Genomic DNA, 23,519 nt, shown 5'->3' on the forward strand with positions numbered 1-23,519 from the left:
TTTTTCTTTTTCTTTTTCTTTTTCTTTTTCTTTTTCTTTTTCTTTTTTTTTTTTTGAGACAGGGTTTCTCTGTGTAGCCCTGGCTGTCCTGGAACTCACTCTGTAGACCAGGCTGGCCTCGAACTCAGAAATCCGCCTGCCTCTGCCTCCCAAGTGCTGGGATTAAAGGCATGTGCCACCACTGCCCGGCTGAACCCAGTTTTCTTAATTATTTTTATTCTTACAGTATTTCAAATATATATGTATGTATTGATATTGTATACACACACGCACACACACACACACACCTTGATCATGTTTTTCATGCTGTCCTTTCTTGTCCTCTTTACCTCAATAGTTTTTTTTTAATCCTTCACTGCATTTAATTAGGGTTGTTTTCATGAGCATGTGTGGGAGGTTACTTACAAGGACAACTTACCAATGACTACACAGAAATGACATCTCTCCTGCAACAATTAATTGGCTTTTGCTCCTTAGGACAGGATGGAGTGTCATTAGCCCCTGCCCTATCCGTGTTGATGTGCCCAATATTGTGCAGATCTTGTGGACATACCTATCCTCCATTTCCATGAGTTCATGGTTGCAGAAGAGTGTTGCAGCACTTCTCTGTCCTCCAGCACTTACATTCTCTCTACTCCATCTTCTACAGTTTTCTCCCGACATTGAGTAGGAGTGGGTTCATGAAGATTCCTTTTTTAGGACCAAGTACTCAACAGTCACTTATTCACAGAACTTTGACCAGTTGTGAGTCTGTATTAGCTGAAAGCCATTGCAAAAAGAAACTTCTTTAAGCTTCAGAGCAAAACTCATCTGTGGATATAAATACACATTAAGAGGCCAATTTGACTGCATTTCTATTAACTAAAACAATAGTAGTCCCACTAGGGCATATCACCTCCCAAGCCATGGGCTTTTGAGCAGGTTTACAGTACTGGGCATCAATTTCCTCCAGTGGACTTGACCTCAAATTCAATCAGAAAATGGTTAGTTACTCCCATTGCCATCATGCCTTTATTGTGGTGATTCTCAACCTTCCTAATGCTATGACCCTTTAATACAGTTCTTCATGCTGTGACCCCTAACCATAAAATTATTTCCTACTTGATAACTGTAATTTTTCTACTGTTATGGATTGTAATGTAATATCTGTGTTTTCAATGGTCTTAGAAAACTTTTATGAAAGGATAATTTAACTCCCCTAAGGGGGTCATGACCCACAGGTTGAGGACCTGTGCTCTATTGTATCAGGAGTACATTTTGCTTAGAAGGTTGGTGTTGGAACTTGGAATATTTATAGGAGAGAATCCAGTGTTCTTTATTTTACCTTGCTTCTGCGAAGATCTACTTGTGCCATAGATAAGCCAGGCTATAGATCTGGGGTAAGAAGAGAATGCTGTGGGATGGAGCTGGCTGGTGCAGATGGGGAATACTTTTTGGAAGAAATATAGTCAGTACTTCCTCTTTGTAGTAGGATGGTTTACATTCTTTGTCAATGGGTAGAGCATTGTCTGTGGCTGTGTTTTTATCTTCAGTAATGTAGGTGGGAATATAGTTAAGACTTATGTCAATATTTTACCTTTCTTCACACCAATATCTTATTTACTCACTTTCTTGGTGTTTGGGTTTCTTCCAAGCTGAACATAGACATTTCCCCCAAATCTATTGAGCAGAAAATCAAACAACTAATCTCTTTCATCTCATCCTAGATCAGTGTGCGTGTAACCACCATGGATGCAGAGCTGGAGTTTGCCATTCAGCCCAACACCACTGGCAAGCAGCTGTTTGACCAGGTAAAGGAGGGCCTTGTTCCTAACTACTTCTTCTGTTAATAGGTCTTGCCACTCATTCCTTCTATACTTTGGGAAAGGTCTCTTTTTCTACTTGCCTATCCAAGGATGGTGAGAACAAAGGCTGATTGAAGCTTTATTTAAAAAGGAGGCGAAGTTTAATGCTGGCAACTTGAAATCTCAGTTTCATTGCTCTAACACATCCTATCCTTGCTCCTGAGCAAGGGAGAAAAGAGACAGGGGGCACGATTATATGCTAGATTTGCTTCAACTGTGAAAGATGTTGGTTTGTTTATTTATTTATCTATTTATAGACAAGTCTCTTTTAAAAAGTCCAGGCTGTCCTTGAATTTCCTGTCTATCCCAGGCTGGCTTCTAACTCACAATTCTCATTCCTCTGCCTCCCAGGTGCTAGGATTCTAGGTGTATGCCTCCAGACCTGTAAGTTGTCCTCTCACTTCCACGTGGAGACTGTGGCATAAGCATCAATGCACATATACAAATGTGAAAGAAAGGGGAGGCAATTAATGTTTACCATATAGATCTTTTGTTTTTTTTTATAAAAATGTAATGTTATTTATATCTTAATCATTATCAAAAAAAAACCTGGTTACTGTGACATATAAGGTTGCATAAAATTCCAGATCAGAGCTGGACAAGACAATAAAAAACCCAAACCCAAATAGCTTAGAAGAGAGTATTATGCACATGCATGTGAGAGAATAGTGAATGATGGCTTCCTTTCAAGTACCATGATGCTTTTTGTCTCCTTGATGAACTAGAATAGGGAGATAGGCTTGATCATCTTATTTTGGATTTAGTCGGAACTTACTCCTTCTCTCGAGTTTGTTTTGTGTTTTTGTTTTGAATAGGCAATCAGTGTAATTTGTAAGGTAATCACTGATGGTTAATTTGTGAAAATACAAGTTAGTCTGAGGAACTTTTAAACACAAAAATAATGTGTTGACATTCCCATAGCTCACAAGTGATTACAGTACTAGTATGCAATGGCTGAATGCATTTTGATTATATTAAGGTTTTGCATTCCCTCTTTGCATGTGGGTTTTTATATTGGAGAGCTTTTAAAGGGACAGACGGCTGAACTTGAATGGATACTGGATAGAAAGTCAGAAATTCTAGTCTCTAGAGCTGGTTTGGCCACCTAATTTTTTGTTGTTTCATGCAAACATTTCCCTTATTTCCCTTCGTTGGGCCTCAGTTTCCCTATCTGTAAGTGATTTCTCAAATTAGATTATTTCTCAAAAATTTATTGCTGCCACCTTCTCTGCACAGTTTCTTCTCCTCCTCCTGTATTCCCATTGTATAGAGTTCAGACAACCCTTTTCTATAAAAGAAGGAAACTGCCTCATTTGAATTGGTAGGAGGAGACAGGAAGCTGGCAGAATATCTCTTCTGGATTGGCTTCTAACAGTCTATAAGACAAACATAGAATGCTTCTAATATACAACATATATCCCTGGGTCCCTTGTTTTAGATGGTAAGATTTCAGGAAGAGGTACAGAAGGGAGAGTATCATGGATGGTGGATCTTACTTTGGCCTCTTCTTAGACTCCTTCCAGAGTTCTGATTCTACTCACTCCTCTCCCAAACCAAATGATCACTATACTCTTCCTTCCCTGCTCTTGTTCTTTTGTATTGGAGGGGGATGACTGATGAAGGCAAAGAAGACATGACTTAGAGCCTGGGGCAATAAAAAAAATCCGTGGGCAAAGTTTTATTAATTTCAAAAAACTTCAATTTGATAATTCATTGTTAGTGTTGGTTTGCTTTATGTACAGTATGTGTGGTTCAGTGGGAGGCTTCTATAGCTGTGAGCCCTGTTTAGATTGGAATGGTAAATTTGTGTGTGTTGGGGGTAGGGGGTGGGGGGTGGGGGGTGGGGGGTAGGGGGTGGGGTTGGGTTGAGGTCATGCTATATAACTTTGGCTGAGCTGGTATTTATTATGTAGTCCATGTTGCCTAGAACTTGGGACAATCTTCTTGTCTTAGCCTGCTGATTCCTGGAATTACAGACATGTGCTAGGCTCCTGGCTGGTATGCTACTTTTAAGGCTGTTGCCTCCCAAATAGATCACTTAAGAGACTTTAACCTTTCATAATCATCAAAGAAAGGACTGAGAGAGAAGCTAGATAATTTCTCATCTGAATAAGCAATGTCTTAGGAAGTATATTTATTGAGCACCTACTATAGACTACTCCTGGCTAGGTGCGTTAGATGCAATTTCATTCAGATTAGAGTGAGTCTGAAGTTGGGTGTGATAACCTGTAATTTCTGTAGAGGTAGAAGGATTAGGAGTTCAAGGTCATTCCCAAGAGCATAGAGAGCTTTAATTGAGGCTAGCCTGAGGAACATGAAATCCTGTCTCAACAGACATAGATACAAATGAAAAAGTGACCCTGAGTTCTATTATACAACATGATGACTATTGTTGGTAACAGTACATTGTATTCTTGAAAAATGGTGAGTTGGTTTTGAAGTGCTAGCTGTATTCTTAAATCATCACAACAATCTTGTCCTTAAGAGGACAAAGAACATACCTTGGTAGGTCAGATCACCAGCAAGTTGTGATATGGAGTTTCACATACAGATCTGAACAAACATATTCTTCTCCCACTGCACTGCACTGTTTGGGGCAAATGAGGGTGTTACAGCTTGGAGATGTCACCTAGATGTGTCTTCTGTCCTTAGGTCCCTGAGAGGTTGCCATAGAACAGAGAATACAGCCATCTCTGTGAGGGCAGAAGGGTCTGCGCTGTGATATCATAGGTGAAAACCACTGGAGAAAATATTTGAACTTGTTGAAATATGCTTCCTCTTTATTTTACTTCCTTTCTGGTCAAGGAGTATATTTCTTGGCACCTAGTGATAAATAACATTCAACAATGGGAAACCATAGCTTGAGGAGCCTGGTGGGAAATGGAAATGGGGCCCACAATTGCTCCCCTTTACTTCTGTCTCTTTCTGTGAGTGTGTTCCCTGACAGGAAAGAGGAAGAATACATTTTGCTGCAGGCATGCTGTACTTGGCTTGCTTTAATCTCTTAAAGCAGATTTGTCAAATGATTCCATCCTGAATTACATACATGCCACTAGGTGGCAGGGCTACCATTATGAATAACATTATTTTTGTTTTTTGAGAGTATAGTATGATTACAACATTTCGCCCTTCCTTTTTCTCTCTCCAACCCCTCTCCTATACCTCTCCCCACTCTCCTTCAGATTCAAGGCCTCTTTTTCTAATAATTGCTATTGCATGTATATATGCACATGAATATAGAGAGCCTGTCTGGCTTTTCAGCCATTCTAATAGTTGATTTTATTAATAGCCAAACATACGGGGGAAATGTCGTGGGAGTTCAGTTGAGAGAACCATAAAATTGCAAAGCTTTTCTGACTTAGTGAAGTACTTATCACTGGCAGATTTTACATTAGGACTTTTAAATTCCGGTTTATTTTGTAGCATGATTAACACCTATTATGACACTAATATTAGTCCTAGTCCCATCTAGACCATGAGGAACTGAGCTTTTGTGAGGAGAAAAGTTCTGGTTAAACTCACACAGCTATTTGGGAGTGTTATAGCTCGACCTTGAATCTTGATAGATTGTAGTTTTCCCAGTGCCTCTGTCAACTATGCCCTACGTGAATTCCCTTTGCCTAGCCTACTCCCCAAGCAGAAACTGGGCTGAGTGCTGTCTGTTCTGTGAAGAAGATGCTCACTGTAGTACAGGCGATGTGGAACATAAGAAGCAGATGTTGTGGTGGCATCTTACAGGTTTTTCCAGTTAACCATCAATTTGCTTTTAGGTGGGTGATGATACAGCTGCTGCCAGCCTGTAATGGAATCTCAGCATACTCAGATGTTTGGGCATTGATGCAATGCAGTTTTGCACATAATTTCTCATGCAGATTTTTTTCTTAAGTCTCTGGCCTTGCTTATAATGCGGCTCTGGGCTTCTGAGATGGCTCATGATATGGCTGGTTTGTTACACAAATAGGTGCAGGTAGTATACAAGGAAGGCAGCACTGTCTCTTGAATTGACTTCTGCAAGTTAAAAAATCGAAAAGAAGTAAATGGGGATCTGTCTTACATTACAAAGCTCCTAGAAGTTAGCAATGATTTTTTTTTTAAGGCAAATCTCTTCCTTTCTTTGGACTTAAGTTTTCTTTGTAGGTTTTTTTATCACTGTGATAAATACATATAATAATAATTGATTTTCTTTCTTTTTTGTTGTTATTTTTTGAGAGAAGATTTTTCTGTGTAGTACTAGCCCTCACTAGAACTCATTCTGTATACTCAAGAGATTCACCTGTCTCTCCCACCTAAGTGCTGGGATTATGGGTGCACAGCACCAGGCCTAGCTTGGTATAACATTTTCAATAAATGTACTTAATGTATTTTGATAGACTCATCTCTCCCTTTTTTCCCGTAGTCCTGATTTCCACTCCTGCTGATCTCTTTCCTGTTTCAGCTAGTCCCTTTTCTACTTTCATGTCTACCGCTCCCCCAGAACCCGGTGAGTTTCCTTAGGCTCATTTACAGAAGTATGATTACCAACCAGTAACTGCCTGTAGATCTTCAGGGATGGGTGTGACTTCACATGCCCTTTTTCATGATAAGATGTTAACTCAAATCTTATGCAGGTCTCATGTGTGTAAATCACAGGTGCTGGAAGGTCATGACTGCAATGGCCGTCCTGTATGGCAGAATTTCATAGCACTCCTCCACATCTTCCAGCTTGGATGGTCTAACTGCTCTCTCTTTTTGATGTTCTTGGTGCCTTGGAGGAAATGATCTAGATGTTTTATTTAAGGCTGAACAGTTAACAGTCACTTATTCTTGGCACTTGGGCCAGTTAAAAGTCCACAATCACTATTGAGCACAGAATACAGAAGATCCTCTGACCAAAGCTGAGAGCTGTACTTATACGTTGAAGGCAACTTGATAGGCACATCATGGACTTCAGTTTAATAGCTTGTGTTGTGTTAGCCCTGTTTTCTCTCCACAGTCTACTACGGATAGTAGCGTGTAGTACAGAACAGAATTCACAGCCTCTAGAATTTTTTTTAATTCAAAATGTATTTATTGGGATAATTTCCCAGTTATCTTGATTCATTATGCTTTTCGTGCACCTCAGTTCTACCATATTCCCAGACCTTTTGGATGTAATCAATGACTGTGTTCTTCTGCTTAAGGGTTTCTTAAGGTCAGCTTTGAGGAATACTAGCTTAGGTCTTATGAGAAGGATATCTAGTACCAAAGGGAGCCATTTGTCAGCTTTATAGGAATCTACTCACTGGAGCCACAGAGGTTTATTCCTAGAACAAAGAGCTAGATACTTTTCTTTAACTTGGAAAACAAGGTCTTTCCTCTCTCCAATCTGGCACCACCTGAAATAGACTTCTTGGTGACTGTAAACATTGGAAGTGAGTAATTTCTCGCCCAGTTTCTTTGTTCTTAGAATTGGAAATGGGGCCAAGTGTTGTCTGAGCAAATGGCTCCCACCACTCCATAGACCTTAATTGGAGATTTCTTTGTAGCCTGTAGTCACAGGTCTTCTCTTTTGTCCTTTATTCTTTTTCAGTATCAGTTTTGACTTCAGACTGCATTTCCTTCCTCCCATATCCGCACTTTGGAACTTCAGCATAGGCTGAGAGACTGCTCATCTCTCCAAGCTCAAGAGCTTAAGGAAGTGGAAAATTCATACCATTTTGATTTCCCTCTGCTTACAAAAAAAGAGGCAGTGCTCATATTAAAATCCCCTTCAGGCCTAGGTTTTCTGAGCTGCCACAACTGGCCTCTTGATTTACGTAAAAGCCAATTGTTGCTTTACCAGTTCAGTTCCTTTCGTGCTCCACTCCTTCAGTACCTAGGCATGCTCGTCCTGTAGCTGATCCTATCTTCAGTGGGTCTTTTCTTTCTCTGGGATCTGAACAGTTTGGAACTCTCCTTTACCCACCAGTTGCATTTCAATCATAACTCTGAAAATATATTGAAAATCAGAGTTATTACTTGGGTCCTATGTTAAATGTAGGACAAGAACTTAAAAAGAAAATCTTCCCATACCCAACCCTTTATGTGAAATCATTTGACAACTTTCCTCTCCCAATTAGATAATGAGGAAGTTGACCAGCAAAATGAAGTATACTGGCTGCAAGTTACTGATAAAAGATTTTTGTTCAGATTTCCTGATATGTGACAGCTATAAAGAGAAAGTGTGATATCTTAGGAACGTGGCTTCTCCTTAGACTGGTTATTGTATGAGGTGGTCCCAGGAAGGTATTTGTTTGTTTGTTTACTGGAAGGAATGTTGGCAACTCTGGGTTCTTGTTTCTCTAGTTAAGGCTCTTAGATTTCATACTTATTCCACCATAAATTTTTATTTCTATCCTTTTATACCTAAAAGAAAAGATGAGGACTCTGTGATGTCATCCTGACTTCATCAGGATATGGCTTAGCTTTAGTGTGGCCATCCCTAGTCTTGAGCATGTTGGTGTGGAGCCTACAACTGGACCATCAATATGCTAATGTCAGGGCCCCAAGAACAGGCTCCACCTGTCTTTTCCTTGCAGGTTTCTTTTTCTTCTTTCTATTCATTCAAAGGGTGCTGGACAATACAGGGCCCTTCAGCTTCTTCACAAGACAGAGGTTGGCCCCAAACATATTAGTATCTATAGCTCTGGGCTGTGAGGTGTCTGTATAGTATTCTTCCTCCTTTGTCTTCCCACATGTTCTTTCTTGGAGTATTGGAAGTGAGACTTGGTCTTAGATATTGATATTGCCCTCACTTTCTAAAGATAAGAACAGCTGTGATGTTTGAATTGATGTCATCAATGATTGTCAAAACAGTCAATTATAGTGAGGTAATTCTTCCATAGAAACCTAAAGGGCTAGATTGGGAAGCTTCTAGATAGCTAGACATGTGGAAGTTCTTAAAGGGACATGTGTTTGAGGACACAGGAACTCTGCACATCTCCAGTTGTATCTCTGCACCTTTTCTGTTTGTTCATCTGTGTCTTTTTAAATGTGCCTCCTTTGTTAATTTTAGACAGACATTCAACAACTAGCCCTGGCTGGCCTGGAGCTTGACATGTAGACTGAGCTGGTCTCCAGTTCAGAGAGCAGCCTGCTTCTGTCCCCTAAGTGCTGAGATTAAGCGAACTGCTCTCACCCCTATTTGACACAAGATCTCATGTATCCCAGAATGGGTATAGACTCTGTGTAACTAAGGATGATGACATTGAACTTCTGATCCTCCTGCCTTCACCTACTCTTGAGTACTTGTATTACAGGCAAGTATTACTATGCCCAATGTAATATTCTTTATAATAAATTTTAAAATGCTGAAGAACAATATATGAGAGTTCCCCAGGAGAATATGATACAGGATTTAACCTAAGAATCTTTGTCTACAGTCTCTAATCCATTCTGGGAGCAGACAGCTATATAGCATTGTGGGAGAAGGGAGGCAAGGCAGTGGCAGAGCATATGAGAATTGGCTTGATTTAGAAATATGACATAAGCTAAATCTTGACTCTGTCACTCATTGTCTGCATGTTGGGCATATCATTTCTTTTCTGGACTTTTAACTTTACATCTGTAAATTGAGCCTCATTGTACTTCTACCATAGAGCTTTTTTGAGAATTAAAGATGATAATGGATGCAAGGTTCTTGGTGTGTACCAGTGTTCACAGTAGTACTTAGTAGGCAAAGAAACTGATAGCAATTCTTTTCTTTTCTGTCCAAATTATGTATTAAGCATATGTTAATTGCACAAAACAATTGATTTGTGTCACTTTCATGCACATATATTTGATTATAAGGACATTCCTTTCATCCATTGGTCCTTGTCCTTTTTCTAAATAGTTTGTTCCCCTTCTACTTTCATGTTCTTAAAAAAAAAGAGAGACTAACAGTACCTTAAACCTTTTAAGTGTAGCTTAAGTTGGTTCCACCTTTATGTTCTTTGCTTCCTGGCACCGGGTACATATTAAACCAGTTATTCTGTTGTCTTTTCCAGGTGGTGAAAACTATCGGTTTGAGGGAAGTTTGGTTCTTTGGTCTGCAGTACCAGGACACAAAAGCTTTCTCTACTTGGCTGAAACTCAATAAGAAGGTAATCACTTACTACTCAGTTAGAAGTTCTTTCAGGGAATAACATATGCTAGCTAGAAAACCTGCAATAGTCAGTCACATATTGAACAAAACAACAAAGGGACCAATATTCAGAGTGTTTTAAAAGTTGTATGGAAGGGATTGATTAGACTTAGCTGTCTGAAATTAGACAAAGATTTCCAGGTTTATGCTAGATTGCTGCCTTCTGTAGACAAAAGATCGTTTCTTATTTGTCTCACTGGCTGATTCTACAGCTTCCATAACAATCCCCCTCGTTTTATTTTGAGAAAGGCTTTCATATTCTAGGCTGGTCTCAAGCTCTGTATGTAGCAGACACTGACCTTAAACATCTGATCTTGGTTCCACTTTCAGAGTTTTGTGGTTACAGGTAGACCAACACTGTAGTCCTATTTATTACTTTCCTTGAAGTACAGGCAACTTTGACTTCTGAGCAAGATGGTCAAGCCAAAGGAAGTGGAGACTCTTCTTTAATTAGATTTGTTTTGGACCAAAGATTTTAGTGGTTTAAAGTATTGAGATACCTTTTTTTTTTCAAACTTGAGATCTGTAGGGTTGCCAGAGAGAGCCCCAAATAGTATCTCTGGAGACACTTGGCAGACTCCCCTCTTCATATCCTCAAACTGGCTAACAGTTGACCTTCGAGGATTTAATACTGTGCTGTGGCTGAGTTTGCTAATTGTATCTGGAGGTGGGTATCTCACTTTCTGCTTCAAAGAATCTTGTTTTATTAAAGAGTGAAAACTTTGTAACTTGTATTTATTTACTATATTATAAATATTTTTACTATGCCTGTCCATGTGCATGTGTGCATGCATGCGTGCATGCCATGGTATACATGTCAATTCTCTCTTCCACTTTGTCAGTCCCCGGGATCTAAAAGAGTTTTGGAAGCAAATGCCTGTGCCCTCTGAATCATGTTGCTGACTCCCAAAGTAGCACATTTGCTGGATAAATTAGGAGCCATTTTCAGGTTTAGAAGGTCATCTGGTTTATTGTCTAACCTAACCAATTATGAGCTTTCAACCAGACTTGCTGTTCTCCAATAGTTTATAGAGTTTGAAGACACTTGAAAGAGGAGCTTTAGGGGCAGGAGAGATGGATTAACTGTTAAGAGCACTGACTGTTCTAGAAGATGAGGGTTCAAAGTCCTAGCACTGACACAGAAGCTCACACCTACTCGTAACTCTAATTCCAGGGAATCTGATGCCCTCATCTGGCCATCATAGGTGCCAAGCATGCATGTGTGTCCACACTCAGAAAAAATATAAAATAAAATAAATTTTACAAAAGAAACTTAAAAAAAAAAGAAGAACATTCTTAAATATACCCTCAGAATTTGAGATCAGCAAGTTATATTGTCAGATGGTGGTGGCTTCTGTCATTGTGTATTATAAATTTTTTGAGAATTTTAAAAATTTATTTATTTATTTATTTATTTATTTAAAACTCCAGATTTTATTACCCTCCGGGTCCACCCTCCGACTGTTCCACATCCCATACCTCCTCCCCAACCCCCTGTCTGCATCCCCCACCCCATCAGTTCTCTAAATTCCCTGGGGCCTCCAGTCTCTTGAGGGTTAGGTGCATCTTCTCTGACTAAACCCAGACCTGGCAATCTTCTGCTGTATATGTGTTTAGGGGCCTCATATCAGAAGAAGAAAATTCTTAAGAGGAAGAAATATATATAACATTCCCCAATGACAGTAATACTTTTGGTTTTTATTTATTTGTTTGCTTTTTAAAAATTTAGTATGAGGGTTGCCTCCCAGCCTTGGGAGATTACCCACACTTATAGCTTTTCAGAGTCTTCTGACTGCCTCACAGACACTCTCCCATCATCACAATCTGTTTTGGGAGAGCCTTTGTAACCTCCTTGCTCCTCCCAGGTGACTGCACAGGATGTGCGGAAGGAAAGTCCGTTGCTCTTCAAGTTCCGGGCTAAGTTTTACCCAGAGGATGTATCTGAAGAACTGATCCAGGATATCACCCAGCGCCTGTTCTTTCTGCAAGTAAAGGAGGGCATTCTCAATGATGACATTTATTGTCCACCTGAAACTGCTGTGCTGTTGGCTTCCTATGCTGTCCAGTCTAAGTATGGTGACTTCAATAAGGAAGTGCACAAGTCTGGCTACCTGGCTGGAGATAAGTTGCTCCCCCAAAGGTGAGGTTTTACCCTGGCCTCCTTTGACCTAGCTAAAGTGTGTAATGGGTAGCAGACAAAACTGACTAATCCCCACCCCATAGGGGCTGCCAGATAAATTTTTTCCCTTTGAGTTCTGTCTAAAGACTGTGTTATGCTGCTGAGAGAGACATATTTGCATATACTATCATATCTGATTGTATTTCCGGTCCTCAAAAAGCTCTTTTCCCCTTTCGCTCTTTGATATCAAAGCTCCATTACCCTGGGGATAGGTGCTGACGTAGAAGCAAAGATGAGTTGATTTGTTTTGTCCTCTCCCCTGGTTCCATTTTTCTTTCACTGATGAAATTTTATTTTAGAAATTCACAGGAGAGAAAATATGCAAACCACGGGTACTATTCAACAGTTTTCTGATTTTGTATACTTCGAAGGTGAAAGCTTTTAAACGCTTGATATTTTTATTTTAACGTCATGACAATGCTAAATAAACACGGCAAGCGTCAGCCTTATTTTCTGGCTCAGGGAATAACGATACAGAGGTGCTGACTCTGATTTGCCCCATCTCCCATAGCAGACTTTTTTGGCAGAACTGATCTGAATCCCCAATTTCTTGAAAAAATTTTTTTAATGCACAAGGGGTTTGTTTTATTTTGTATCAGATGGCCATTTATTTCCACAGGCTTTTAGATTAGAATAGGAGAAGAAAAATGAAGCTTGAGCTGTGGTGTGTACACACTCCACAGATGGTCTTAGGGATGGTAATTGTGCCCTGGGACGCTTTGGTTGTCAGTGGCATGATGTCTGAGATGGCATATTTAAAGCAGTCCTTGTTTAACAATCTAGTCGAACTATGGTTTGGACCTCTTGGTTTCTCTCAGAGTATTTTGTGACCACTTCCCTGCTCTGTATGCAAAGCTCTGTCTTATAAACACCAACTGTTGGCTCCAAGAGGATCTAGGAGAGAATATTTCTGCTTATCTTTACTGTTAGGCCCTGATCACAGACTCCTGGTCTACATAGTGAGTTCAGGATAGGAGAGGTATATATAATAGAGAGAACCCATCTCAAACAAACAAATAGACTCTGCTTCAAACAAACAAACAAACGGGCACCTAAAGAGGATGATTCCATTGTTCTGTTTGGTCATCTGTTCTTGGAGGTTTTTCTTTTAGCAAGTTTCTCATGTCTGTTTCAGTGTGTTCAGGTCTAATTTTCAGTATGAATCCAGCAATATCTCAGTGGGCTAACGTCATATTTGCATCAACTCCACAGAGAGCTAAGTGAGCTTCCCTTCCCTCCTGCCTATGGTCTGTACTTAATTGACCACTCACTATCTTTCTAGAGTCTTGGAGCAGCATAAACTCAACAAGGACCAGTGGGAAGAGCGGATCCAGGTGTGGCATGAGGAACACCGGGGCATGCTCAGGTAAGCCTCTTCTAACAGCCATGGGCTTCACTGTCCTTGTAAGGAGAATGAGGATGGTATCTATAAAGAAAAGGCAAATTATTAGATACATTGGTGGATTTTAAGAAAGAGAGACTAGGGATGATTTTAACATTTAAATATAGAAGGCAACTTTGAATCACTGTAAGACTGTGATTTAGTTTAGGCATTTTTTAAATTCGTAAGACCAAAGTTTTAATGCAAAGGGCTCTAACTTGGAAAGATCATTAACTATAACATCAGGATGTTATTTTTATTATTTTTATTTTGTATGTCCTCTCTGTTTCTGTCTGTCTTTTTCTGTCTCTGTCTCACTGACTCTCTCTGTCTCTGTCTTTCTGTCTCTGTATTTCTGTGTGTGTGTGTCCATCCACACATGCACACCTCTGCTTTATGCCAGGGTGCACATGTACATGTCAGAGCAACTTTTGGGAGTCTATTTTCTTCTACTCTACTGTTTAGGTCCCAGTATTTGACTGAACTCAGGTTGTCAGGCTTGCTTGTCAATGCCATGACCAACTGACCCAACTTGCCAGTCCCAGAAGTTCTTTTGAGAAATTATTTCATTATGTAGCCTAGGTTGATCTTGAACACACAGTACAGGTGGTTCTAGGATTACAGGCGTGTTCCACCACTTCCTACATCTTAAACAGTTTTGAGTGCAATGAAAAGGAAGGAAGATCAGAGTATCCAGGAAGCTTCTGGGCTATCTTGTCAATTGCTCCCCTAAAAATAAATGGGAAAGGAGCTCTCTAAATACTGTAAAAGCATTTTATAGATGTTTGGTTGAGGAACAAATCTCATTTTTAAGAGGATGTCACAATGCCAAGGAGGGAGAATATAGTTTCTGTAACAGCTAATATTCCAGAGGCCAACACGGTAGACTGTTCTTATTCTTTAAGTTCCTGTCAGCAGTTTTTATTTAACAGAAATAATGTGTTTTCTTTTTAGTAGTCACTTGCTTAAGTTCTATCCATTTCCAAGTCCTGCTATCAAGATCATTGTCAGAAACAGAGCAAGTTGGCTTTCTATGCTGCTGGGTCTGCTATGGAAGCTCTACTTTGTAACAATACCCCTCTCCTATTCTGTATCATATAGGGAGGATGCTGTCCTGGAATATCTCAAGATTGCTCAAGACCTGGAGATGTATGGTGTGAACTATTTCAGCATCAAGAACAAGAAAGGCTCAGAGTTGTGGCTGGGCGTGGATGCCTTGGGTCTCAACATTTATGAGCAGAATGACAGGTATGCTTCAGACTTCTCTCAGTTATTTGGATCACTCTTAAACATAGGTGTCATCCTTTTCCACAGAGCAAGTCTATAGCACTTGAATCCTACCTCAGTTATTTTTCCTACCCGCTTAAGTCAATCGAAGATGATTGTACACCTTCCTTCATCCTGTATCGACTAGATTTGTACTGCCTATTATTATAATCACTAGCTACATGTGACTGTTGAACATTTGAAATGTTATTACAACTGAGATGTGTCATGAACATAACCTGCATGCCACACTTTCAAGAACTATTGTGAGAAAAAAAATGTTAATCATCTTTCTGTACCTGTGACAGAATACCTGGGAGAAATCAGCTTAAAGGAGGAAAGATAGATTTTGGCTTGTACTTTCAGAGTTTTCAGTCTGCATTTATTTGATGCAGATGTGATGGGCCTGTATTGAGGACAGTTTCATGGTGGAGAGCATGTAGTTGTTCACCTCCTGGTGTCTGGGAAATAGATAGTACAAGAGGAAAGGAGTGGAATTCCAATGTCTTCTTTGAGGGCATGCCCCCAATAATTTACTTCCTCCAACCAGGCCCTGCTCATAAAGTTCTGCCACCACTAGTAATACCAGTATCTGGGGATGTAGCCTTCAACAAATGGCCTTTTGGGGGACACTTAATATCTAAACTATACTGGGTATGGTGGTACATGTCTGTTATCCTAGCACTCAGGAGGGCAGGCAGTAAGAATCAGAAGTTCAAGGTCAGCTTTAGCTTCATAGTTAATTCATGGCTGTCTTAGTTTAGAGTTACCATTGCTGTGATGAAACACCATGACCAAAAGCAACTTGGGGATTTATTTTACTCACACTTTTGTATTCATTAAAGGAGCGAGGGCAGAAACTCAAGCTTGACGGGAACCCAGAGGCAGGAGCTGAGGCAAAGGCCATGAAGGAGTACTGCTTAGGCTTGCTTCTTGTGGTTTGCTCAGCCTGCTTTCTTGTAGAATCCAACACCACCAGCCCAGGGATGGCACCACCCATAAAGGGGTGGGCCCTCCATCAATCACTAATTAAAATAATGCCCTACAGCCGGATCTTATCTTTTTCTGTTGAAATTCTGTCCTTTCAGCTGACTGTAGCTTGTGTCAAGATGACATAAAACTAGTCAGCACAATGGCTATCCTGGGCTATGTGAGACCTTGTTCCATTCACTTTCCCAGGCAAATATAAGCCAAACCACAGTAATGCAAAATGTATGTATAGTATATGTCTAAAATGTTGACTTATATGCTCAAATGATACTGTTAGTATTTATTGAGCTAAACCTTCACACCTTTTTTAAAACCTATTTTCATATAGCTACTAAAATTTATAAATGTGACCCTTATAATTTTTGGGGAGTGCTGACCTAGAATCTATCTTGTCATGGTTCATAAAGTCCAAGTCTCATGTTATGATTAAGTGACTTTTGGCCCATAAGCCTTGCTATAATATTGTCTTACTTGCTTTATTTCCCCCCTTGGTCTGCTCTCGGTAAGGGTGAACTCATTAGATTGTTGTTCTATTTACCACTTGAATCTTAGGGCTCATTATTTACCTTTCCAAGTTTAACAATTTTGTATAGAAGGTTTTTGGTTAAATAGGACTACAGATGCCCTGGAAGGTTCTTACAAGGTAATTGCTTCAACCTCAGATGGAACAAAACAATGGACAATAAGTGATAATAGTAGCTGAATTGACAATAGGTCTATCTCCTCAAGGGAGAGGTTGGTGTTAGGGGATAGAGTGGGGTTTGGTGGTGGTGAGGGCAAGACACTAAGTGTGCTTTCTTCTTACTTTGCCTTTGTCATGATGTTGTTGGCCTCTGTTTCTACAGACTGACTCCTAAGATTGGCTTCCCTTGGAGTGAAATCAGGAATATCTCTTTCAATGATAAGAAATTTGTCATCAAGCCTATTGACAAAAAGGCCCCGGTGAGTGACTCTTCCTTCTGACTATGTGCAGTAGGCTTTCTCCCCAAGGTTTAGGTAATATTGAACACACACGTCATTGCATTTATCTGTCTCTCCATTTTCTGTTGTGTGTAACATGTACAAATGAACAGGAAGCACAAATGGAAAGTAAAATGTAAGCGGAAGTTGATGCTGAGACATGGCCAAGTGATATCCTATACTTGGTTCAATCTAGTACCAAACTCCCTGGGGCGGGGGAAGGCAAGCTACAGGCAGTCCTGAGTGCTGTGCTTTGCCCATTGCCTCACCTTCCTAACCCTCTAGAATGTACTCTTTGTGTACTTGGCTTATGTTTAATTGTGGAAAAATGGCAGAGCCAGGAGTTCAAACCCAAAGATGACATTACAAATTTTCCTTCTCAGACTTTTAATTAAGGAAGATTAAATGTTTACTCTCTATATATTTCTTTACCCACACATTTTTAAGACAGGTCTCATAGTCTGACTTTAACTTAAAGCGACCTTTCTGGCTTTGGCCTCTGAGTGCTGGAATGACATGCATGTATTTGTATATCCTCTAAATTTTGTCTTTTTATTATTACATTTAGTTTATTAATTAATATAGTGTGTGACAATAGTAATTAAAGAAGAGATAATGAATTTGGGGGAAAACACAAGGAAGTTGGAATGATGTATTAGTACTCATGTAGTAGTTCTGAATAAAATAAATAAAAAGCCAGCAGAGATTAAAGGCTTTCTAACAAATAATAATCAAGATAATTGAAGTTTAGGAAATTTAGATATTTGTGTACTTAACAGCCTGGTTTCCCATAACTAGAGCTCACTTCTCAGAGATTACAGAGATGGTTTAGAATCCCAGAGTGTACTTGTTGATTAGAGTATCAATTATCTCATAGAAGAGGCCCTTTGAAATTCAGTAGTTAGATCTCTAGGTACAGGGACATGACATTGTATGTTCCCTTAAGAGTTAATCCAGTTGGGTCAGTCAGTCACCTGGCTAAGGGAGTGCTTCTCAGAAAAGTGAATCCATATTAAGCCATGATAAATAAGTAGTAAGAATAAGTATCTCTTTAATGAGATGATGTACATTTTCTTCCCAGAGTTTCTCCTCCATAGTTTAGTCCCTATGAGTTGCCATGGGGCTCTGTTGGATTTGCTCATCTTACTGTATCCTGACATAGAAAAACAACTTTTCTTCCTTTCCCTCTTTTCTGTAGTTTTGTTTCGATTGCTGACTAGAACCTTTGTATACTTCCTGTGGTGCTTTTGGCTTTTTCACACTTTCTGTAAAGATCTCCCTGCCATGAGATTACTTTCCTACCATGTGGCTGACTTCCATACTGATTTAACTCAAAGGTCATGGCCTCTTAAGCTCCAACCTGTGAATCAATAATCAACTTATTTTGAAAACTAAAACAAAGTCCTATTGCAGAAAAAGACACTTCCAAGAAAGTATTTTAGGGTATTATTTTTAGGTTTATTTTTCAATTTTCTGTATTTATTTATTTTTTTTTGGAGGGAGTGAAAAGGTATGCATTCCATGGTGCACATGTGGAGGTCAGAGGACAGTTTGTTAGACAGAGTTGTTTTTCTTTCACTATATTATTTTTGGGGTTCAAACTCTTATTGTTAAGCCTGATAGCTTTACTTTCTGAGCCACTTTGCTGGCCCCAGGGTGCTTTTCATGAGCAGAGTTGGAGAAAAACTGGTTTGGAGGAAAGAGCATTGGTGTCAAAGATAAGAATCATGAGTTCGAGTCTTGAGTCTACCACACTCTGATACCTGACTCTGAAAAATAATTTCCTTACTCTGCTAATTAGTACTCCCACTGGAGCACAAATTGATTGAATCACACCATCATTCCAATACTTTTGGACTTAGCTTTTCAGAAGCCTTTCAATTTTTTTCTTTTTCTTTTTCTTTTTCTTTTTCTTTTTCTTTTTCTTTTTCTGTTTCTTTTTCTCTTTCTTTCTTTCTTTCTTTCTTTCTTTCTTTCTTTCTTTCTTTCTTTCTTTCTTTCTTTCTTTCTTTCTTTTTTTTTGGTTTTTCGAGACAGGGTTTCTCTGTGTAACTCTGGCTGTCCTGAACTCACTTTGTAGACCAGGCTGGCCTCGAACTCAGAAATCCGCCTGCCTCTGCCTCCCAAGTGCTGAGATTAAAGGCGTGCGCCACCACCGCCCAGCACCTTTCAAAATTTTATTTTCTAAAATGTATTTTATTATTGGCATGCATGCGCGTGCTTGAGGTCACATGTTAGCCATCCCAGTAGCTCTAAAAACTCAACTTCTGTTTTCCCTTCAGGACTTTGTGTTCTATGCTCCTCGGCTTCGGATTAACAAGAGGATCTTGGCCCTATGCATGGGGAATCATGAGCTGTACATGCGTCGACGCAAGCCTGACACCATTGAGGTACAGCAGATGAAGGCACAGGCTCGGGAAGAGAAGCACCAGAAGCAGATGGAACGGTAGGTGCTGTATATAGTGCTGGAATTAGGACTAGTGCAGTGGCAAGGAAGCTTCTAAAGGTTCCTAGCTTGCTTAGGGAGGTGGAATCAGCCCAGGGCAAGGGACTTGTGAATTGGAAAGGAGGACACTCCATATATTCAGTCTCAGGACAGACATTGTTGCTTCTTAGAAACAGACATCAGAAATCTTCCATTTCAGAGGTTGCAAGAGAGAGGAGCCTTTCATAGCTTCCTATTGTCTATGACTCATGCCATTACGGTGCCAGGTGCATTATGGGTTGCTATCGGTTAACTGACAAGTTGAAAGGTAGTAGCTGAAGAGTCTATGCACAGTTGTACTTGGGTTGAGCCCTCAGATTTCCCCCTACAATACCCTGAGTGTATTCAGTGTAATCTGAGGGTTAGCAGCAAGAAAGGTGGGAACTGACATTCTGATCTCAGACTTCCTGATCAGTATCTTAGAATGCCAGGATGTTATATACCCAAAGAAGATAGGCAAACAGTCAATAACAAGAAAATATCATTAATCACTACAGAAATGCAAACAAGAACCATAATTGAGTTACCATTTTATGCTTATTAGTACGGATATAGGAAATAAAATTGAAATATAAGTACTGGTGATGTTCTGAAAACAATTAGGAATTCATGTATGTATATTACTGGTGAGAGTATAAAGTGGTAGAAACTAGTTCCTCAAAATTACAGAATTACTCTATAATCTTGTAATCCCATTCCTAGGTAAAGTGACCCTCAAAATTAAAAAAGTATGTGCAAAAGAAATATGTACACACATGTTCACAGTAGTATTATACAGACGCTTAAATGGTAGAAAATAACCTAGTATATACCGAGAGATGAATAAATTATAAATATACATAATAGACTGTATCTTCTAAAAAATATTTTGGTTTTAGTTATGTGTAGGAGTGTGCGGGTGGTTGTGTGGGTGGTATGTGCATGCATGTGTGCTTGTGAATGTACATGCATGAATGAGCACATTCCTGGAGTATAGGTGCATGCAGACAGACCAGAAGAGGTCATCAGATACTCTGAAGCTGCGGTTAAAGGTGGCTGTGGACCATTGAATATGGCTGCTTGGAATCAAACTCTGATCATCTTCAAGCCCAGCAATTGTTTTTAAAGACTAATCTCTCTCTCCATCCCCTGGACTATATCTTAATCTAGTTTATGTTGTAATGATAAATGACCTAATGCTGAGAACTTAAAAAAATAAGGAGGATATTTTTACTCATGTCTTTTGGATGCTGAGAAATCCAAGATAGGATGGCCACATCTGTCAAGAGCCCCATATTTGCACTGTAATACAGCAGTGGACATATAGCAGAAGCTATGGAGAATAGCAAATGAGGATTCACAAGAGATGATAGAGTTAATTGTGACAATGTCGTCTCATAAGAAGAAAACCATCCTGTGAAACTTAACCCATCTCTTCAGCATCCTTTTTTGAAAGTGGCTACCCTAATCATCTCCCACTCATGCCCATCTAATAAAAATTTCACTGCCTCTCACTGCCTTTACGCTAGGGACAGGATTTCTAAAACATGAACTTAGGTAGGAGACAAACCATAGCAGAATAGTTTTTATCCATCCATGCTGCAATGTGATATGCTCTAAACGTTGTGCTTAGTGAAAAAGTATGAAGTATAACAAGTTACATATTGTATATTCTATTCATACGACATAATCCTCAAATGAAATATATATACCAGTGTGTATTGGTGACTGTCAGGTTCTGGGAGAAGTGAAATGTGAAGAAACTGATGAATGGTATGGGTTTTTACTCTGCTGTGATGAACATATTTTATAACTAGAAAAAGATGATAGTTGCCCACTGTTGGAGATGTACTAAGTGTAATTGAACTACTTTTATAATGACTAATTTAATATTATTTCACTGCTTTAGTTGGGGTACTTTGTCAATTAAGGGTTTGGAATGTTGGAAAGTTTCTAAGGTAGGAGGCAGGAAATGACTTCATATATGATGATTTAGAAGCTAAGGATAGCTTATCTTGGTGGCACAAAGTTGTTACAATTCAAGGCTACCTAGGCTTAAATAGTGAGATCCTGTCTTAATGTAAATAAAACCAAAATGGTCTTATTTTTTTCTAACATTGAACCTGGCTCTAATGCGTACATACACACACAACATACAAACACACACACACACACACACACACACAAATACATATAGGCATGCATGCACACACATACATACAACACACATATAACTAAAGTTGACTTTACCCCCAAGCATTGGGGTTTAGACTCAAAACCCTGGGAAGATGAGACAAGCACTCTATAACTGAGCTATTTTGACAGCCAAGAGTTCTCATTTATTAAGGAAAATATTATCAATATTTTGGGAGTAGTTTACTGAACTGGGACATAGCCTGTAAAACCTCACAGTACAGTAACAAAAAGAACGAGGGATGTACAAACATGTATATGTTCACAGCATCTCGCTCATACAGTCTGGAGGAGCAAAAGCTGTATCATTAATTCCCTTTAATATTTTCAAGCAGTGAAAAATTTCTGTTGTTGTGAAGTTGACGTCCTAGTAGGAGAAGACAGATAAAGTAAACAAATTATTTAGCATACGCAGTTGTGTTAAGTGCTATTGAAAAGTGTGTAAACAAATTATTTAGCATATGCAGTTGTGATAAGTGCTATGGAAAAGTGTGTGCCAAGCATCCTGAAAGGCCTGAGAGTGAAACATCTTGCTAAGGTGTAAGAATGCCTCCTAGGGGGTGGAGAGATGGCTCAACAGTTAGGAACACTTAGTGCTCTTGCAGAGAACCCAGGTTTGATTCTCAGAACCCACATGACAGTTTTCAACCATCTGTAACACCACTTCCAGGGGATCGGGCACCTTCTTCTGGATGCCATGGACACTGCAAACATGTTATGTGCTTATATATGCACAGGAAACACACACACATGCACAAACACACACAAAATAAAAATTAGTAAAGTCTTTAAAACAAAAAGAATGCTTCCTTGAATAGGTAGTGAGGTCAGAAAAAGCAAATACTTAGTCTAGGTCTGCAATGAAATCTGGGAAGAGGGAACCTAGAATTAGGGTTGAAGACAGGCAAGGTTAGCCCTAGCCAATATTTGGAGCACAAACCCAAAACTTATCTTGCTATAAAGCTATAAGACAGTGTACAAAGTTAGTAAATCATTTTACATATGGAAGGTGGAGAACAAGAGCAAAGCCGTCTAATTGGTTACTTGCAGTACCAGCATTCCCGTTTAAACCTCATGCGGTCAAGGTAAATGGACTGAGCGTGGAAACCTATGTGGAACTACGGTGTGACTCGATTATATGAGAGTGTGGGGTGGGTGAGGCCTGACAGACTTATTCCCTGGAACCCCTCAAGATTCCACGCAGCCTTGCTATATCATGTTACATCCCTTTTCTCTAGTGCTCTACTGGAAAATGAGAAGAAGAAGCGTGAGTTGGCTGAAAAAGAGAAGGAGAAGATTGAACGGGAGAAGGAAGAGCTGATGGAGAAACTGAAGCAGATTGAGGAGCAGACTAAGAAGGCTCAGCAAGGTGAGACTTGGATTTTCTGTAGAAGTTGAGTCTCCTCAGTATCTCACCCTAAGGTGTACATTATCCCCCGCCCCAAGCTGCAGAACAAGACTACATAGTCTAGGTGTGGCCCAGAATAGATAAGGAATTTGTTAAGAAAAATCCTTAGAACCCTTGCCTACTGCACCATGAAGTGGAAAATTCCCAGAAAGCAAGTTAGTGTGCCATCTTCATCTCTCAACCCTTCATCAGTTTCCTATTTTTCTACCAGAACTGGAAGAACAGACCCGCAGGGCCCTAGAACTTGAGCAGGAACGGAAGCGTGCCCAGAGTGAGGCTGAAAAGCTGGCCAAGGAGCGTCAAGAAGCCGAAGAAGCCAAGGAGGCCCTGCTGCAGGCGTCTCGGGACCAGAAGAAGACCCAGGAACAGCTGGTAAAGTTGCATCCTAGGCTGGGTTGTGTGCATGCATTTTTCTTGCTCCCCCACCCCTTACTGGTTTATAAATCCCGCATACCTATGTCTTTCTAGTTTGTATCTCAAAGCTCTCTAATAGTACATTCAAAAGCAAGCTGAGGCACCACTGGTATGGCCCACAGTCTTTCATAGGCCTTGGCTTTCATTTACTTTTTTACATATAGACCTCAACTTGTAACCTAAGAAATGAAAAGAGAGAGAGAGTACCTACTGGTGTTTCTTTAGCATCATTTCTTCTTTCTTTGTTTTCTTCTCTCTCTCTCTCTCTCTCTCTCTCTCTCTCTCTCTCTCTCTCTCT

At 39.8% G+C, this 23,519-nt stretch overlaps 1 protein-coding gene and 1 non-coding gene across 2 annotated transcripts in view; one reads left to right on the forward strand and one right to left on the reverse strand.

Annotated features, from left to right (window-relative positions):
- Positions 1-23,519, forward strand: part of Msn (moesin) — a 71,484-nt gene that overhangs the window by 43,967 nt on the left and 3,998 nt on the right. The window contains exons 2-10 of the mRNA XM_028774353.1: positions 1,707-1,790; positions 9,830-9,925; positions 11,832-12,106; positions 13,428-13,511; positions 14,628-14,774; positions 16,628-16,724; positions 19,025-19,188; positions 22,638-22,768; positions 23,019-23,179. Coding sequence (XP_028630186.1) covers positions 1,707-1,790; positions 9,830-9,925; positions 11,832-12,106; positions 13,428-13,511; positions 14,628-14,774; positions 16,628-16,724; positions 19,025-19,188; positions 22,638-22,768; positions 23,019-23,179 — 1,239 coding nt within the window. The remainder of the gene's footprint in view (positions 1-1,706; positions 1,791-9,829; positions 9,926-11,831; positions 12,107-13,427; positions 13,512-14,627; positions 14,775-16,627; positions 16,725-19,024; positions 19,189-22,637; positions 22,769-23,018; positions 23,180-23,519) is intronic.
- Positions 10,051-10,186, reverse strand: LOC114626856. The gene has a single exon (XR_003712301.1).

Source organism: Grammomys surdaster, unplaced genomic scaffold (assembly GCF_004785775.1).
Source record: "Grammomys surdaster isolate TR1022 unplaced genomic scaffold, NIH_TR_1.0 240, whole genome shotgun sequence".
Lineage (NCBI taxonomy): Eukaryota > Metazoa > Chordata > Mammalia > Rodentia > Muridae > Grammomys > Grammomys surdaster.